Below are 3714 nucleotides of genomic sequence, written 5' to 3' on the forward strand. Positions count from 1 at the left end.
AGATGTCTGAAGATCATTTGGTCACTAATGTTTTTAAGGCCCACATCATCTCTAACTAGGATACCAGCAAAGTCCCATCTTCATCGCCACCATGAGTTTTATTGTCATCTATTGAGTGGAACCTTCAAAATTCCATGGATATTACTGTGGTCAGTGACATCATAAATTACCCAGAGACTTCCAAAATCCCATGATGTCCGTTTGGTTAAAGCCCATGTTATTTCTTTCCCAGTTACCTGCCAAATCTTCTGTTTAGTACTGTGGTAAATTTCACCTTTATTCACTTACTAAAACCATGCCGACAACCATAATTAGAGAGACATTATATTTTATAGGACATCTGAAAATCAACGGGCACTACCATGGTTCAAGTCACCATCATCCCCTATGGGATGACTCCAAAATCCCATATTCACTTTAGGTTTACCATCAGGTCTTGACTAGATACTGGCAAAACCACCTTGGTCACAATAGTGCTTTGTGACATATCATCCCTTACTTAAATACCTACAGAAACCCATGGTCTTCATAAGCTTTGAAAACCTAACACCTATTTCATGGCTATCTACAAACTGCCCAGATAACTGCCATAGCTGGGCATATAACATGTCCCCGCATATATACAAAAACTCACGGTTAGAATCAACATGGATTTCATCTTTCATGAAAAACAAGAAGGCTTCCTTTGTGCTCAGCACTGCCTGAATAATCTGCTGCAAGGAGAATATTTTAGCCCTGTGGAATTAGCTTCAATTGCACATCAGCTAGATGAAGAAGAGAGGATGAGAATGGCAGAAGGAGGAGTCACCAGTGAAGACTATCGCGCATTTTTACAGCAGCCTTCAGAAAACATGGATGATAGCGGCTTCTTCTCCATTCAGGTAATATGCAACGCCTTGAAGTTCTGGGGTTTAGAGGTCATCCATTTCAATAATCCTGAATATCAGAAGCTCGGGATTGATCCTATAAATGAAAGATCTTTTATATGTAATTATAAACAACACTGGTTTACTATCAGAAAATTCGGAAAACACTGGTTTAACTTGAATTCTCTCTTGGCGGGTCCAGAATTAATATCAGATATATGCCTTGCAAATCTCTTGACTCAGTTGCAACAGGAAGCATATTCTGTATTTGTTGTTAAGGGGGATCTGCCAGACTGTGAAGCTGACCAACTGCTGCAAATCATCAGTGTTGAAGAGATGGATAGACCAAAACTTAATGGAAAAAAATTAGCCAAAGAAAAAGACCATAGAGTCTATAAAACAGTTCTTGAAAAAGTGTTAGAAGAAAGTGATGAGTCTGGAACATCAGACCAAGACGAGTTGGATTTTCAGAGGGCCCTGGAACTAAGTCGCCAAGAAACCAATAGCGAAGATGAAGATCTCCGCAGGGCTATTGAGCTAAGCATGCAAGGTAGTTCCAGAAACACATCGCAAGATCTTCCAGGGACATCATGTGGAACTCCTGCTTCGGAAGAGCCAAAGAAAATAAAAGACTATTTTGAAAAGCATCAGCAGGAACAGAAGCAGCAGCAACAACAGTCAGATCCGCCAGGTCACAGTTCATATCTACACGAAAGGCCAACAACAAGTTCGAGAGCAATTGAGAGTGATCTCAGTAATGACATCAATGAAGACATGGTACAGGCCACTGTCGACACTGTTTCAGAAATTATGAGAAAGAATCTGAAAATCAAAGGAGAAAAATAATGCCTTCAAAAATAATTTAGTCATACTTTGCAACATTATCCTACGTGATCATACTGTAGGATCCATTTTGGTCATCTGTCAAATAGACGAGGAAATAAGTCTTCTAGATCGTTTGCAAACAAAATGGTGAGAGAGATGTGGGACTAAATAATGATCATTCAACTAGTAGCCAAGGAGACATTCAGCTATTAATTAAATTTAAAATAGCTTTCAAAATGTTCCCTTTTGGTTTTTTTTTTAGCGTGCAATAACTAATGTGACTAAAATTGGAGATTTTCATGGGTCTTTTGTATACCAATTAGCTCTTGACATAGAACTTTTCCATATGGTCCTTCTATTGTAGATAATGTGGCTCATTTTGGTTGCTTTTATTTCTCATGAACCAATTTAACCTTTCAGGAAAGTGTCTCTTGTCTGTGTTGATCATAGTAATGGTTTTAGAAGGATAAACAGTTTGCCTTCCAACTATGTACTGTGCACTTAAGTATATTCCTATGTTATTTCTTCTGATCACAATTTCTGCTACCTGGTCCTTAATTATTTTCCACAAGTCTTTTGAAATATGGTAATATTTTCTGAGGTTTCGTTTTTTACGCCCTCTGTGTTAAGATCATTATTTCATGACTCTGGTGCCTTACTTTTGTGGGGAGATGGGGGGCGGGGGGCAAAGACTTGCTCTGTCGCCCAGTCTGGACTGCAGTGGCCCAACCTCGGCTCACTGCAACATCTGCCTTCTGGGTTCCAGCAATTCTCGTGCCTCAGCCTCTCATGTAGCTAGGAGTATGGGCATGTGCCAGGACGCCTGGCTAAACTGTGTATTTTAATAGAGATGGCGTTTCGCTATGTTGGCCAGGCTGGTCTCGAACTCCTGACCTCAAGTCATCTGTCCGCCTCGGCCTCCCAAAGTACAGGGATTAAGGCGTGAGCCATCGGGCCGGCTGCTGGTGTATTCCTATACCCTGAAACCAGCCCTGCACAAATATTTGAGAATGAGCAACTTTTAAATGTGAAAAAAAAAAATGGTTGCATCAAGATTTCAGGACATATTGTTTATGTAGATATCTAAAAAATCATATGGTCTGTAATATGTTTAAGGACCACATCATGTCTTATCTGGGTATCAATAATTCCCATGTTTGCGCCTACTGTTAAATTCATCATCACCTGTTGACTACAACCTGCAAAATCTCATGGTTAGGGACACCATGATCACTTATTTAGAAATCCCTAAAATCTAATCACGTCCATTTGGTTAAAGCCCACATTATTTCTTTCCTCAATTCCTGCTAAATCCTCTGTTCATAAGAGTGGTTAAGATTGTCTTCATTATATTGCTGGAATTTGCAAAAAAAAAAAAAAAAAAAAAAGCCATAGGGACAACCATAATTAGACACACACAATCTGTTACCAAGATATGGGCACTACTACAGCTTAGGCCAATATCACTCCCCACTGTTTATCTTCAAAAACTTATATTCACCGGAGCTTTAAGTGAGATACTTATAAAATACCTTGGCACTTGGTTACAACTTGTGACACATCATCTCTCATGTGGATACCTACAGAAAACCATGAGATTGACCAGATATAGAAATACCTACCAGACATGGAGACCTACAAATTACACAAATTAAATGCCTTTGCTAAGGACACATCATTTATTTCCTGGGTAACTGTAAAATACTTTGGGACTACCATTTCTAGTTTTGCAGATAACTTAATTGGTTATCTGCAAAAACTCGTGGTCACCACATTTTCAGAGACACCATCGTATCTTCTCTGGCAGCTTGCAAAATCAGATGTGTAGAAGACACATGTGTAGAAGGACACAGGGTTTTCCACAGCACTCCTACAAAGAACCTTGATGATTTCCATCTTTTCAGGACATACCCACTTGACCTGGATACTTGTAGTAACCTCAGGTCAACCGTGATAGCAGAAAATCACCATTTCCCGACTGTACACCTGTAGACATCCTAGGGGCAGCACAGGGGCAGGGAAT

At 39.7% G+C, this 3714-nt stretch overlaps 1 protein-coding gene across 1 annotated transcript; it reads left to right on the plus strand.

Annotated features, from left to right (window-relative positions):
* Positions 1 to 548: 548 nt before the first annotated feature.
* Positions 549 to 1918, plus strand: LOC108523901 (putative ataxin-3-like protein). Its single transcript, XM_017864668.1, has 2 exons — positions 549 to 881; positions 1146 to 1918. Exons 1-2 carry the CDS (start codon positions 648 to 650, stop codon positions 1710 to 1712), a joined length of 801 nt encoding a protein of 266 aa, XP_017720157.1. The 5' UTR covers positions 549 to 647; the 3' UTR covers positions 1713 to 1918.
* Positions 1919 to 3714: the final 1796 nt, after the last annotated feature.

Source organism: Rhinopithecus bieti, unplaced genomic scaffold, assembly GCF_001698545.2.
Source record: "Rhinopithecus bieti isolate Rb0 unplaced genomic scaffold, ASM169854v2 scaffold_78623, whole genome shotgun sequence".
In the NCBI taxonomy this organism is placed as follows: Eukaryota; Metazoa; Chordata; class Mammalia; order Primates; family Cercopithecidae; genus Rhinopithecus; species Rhinopithecus bieti.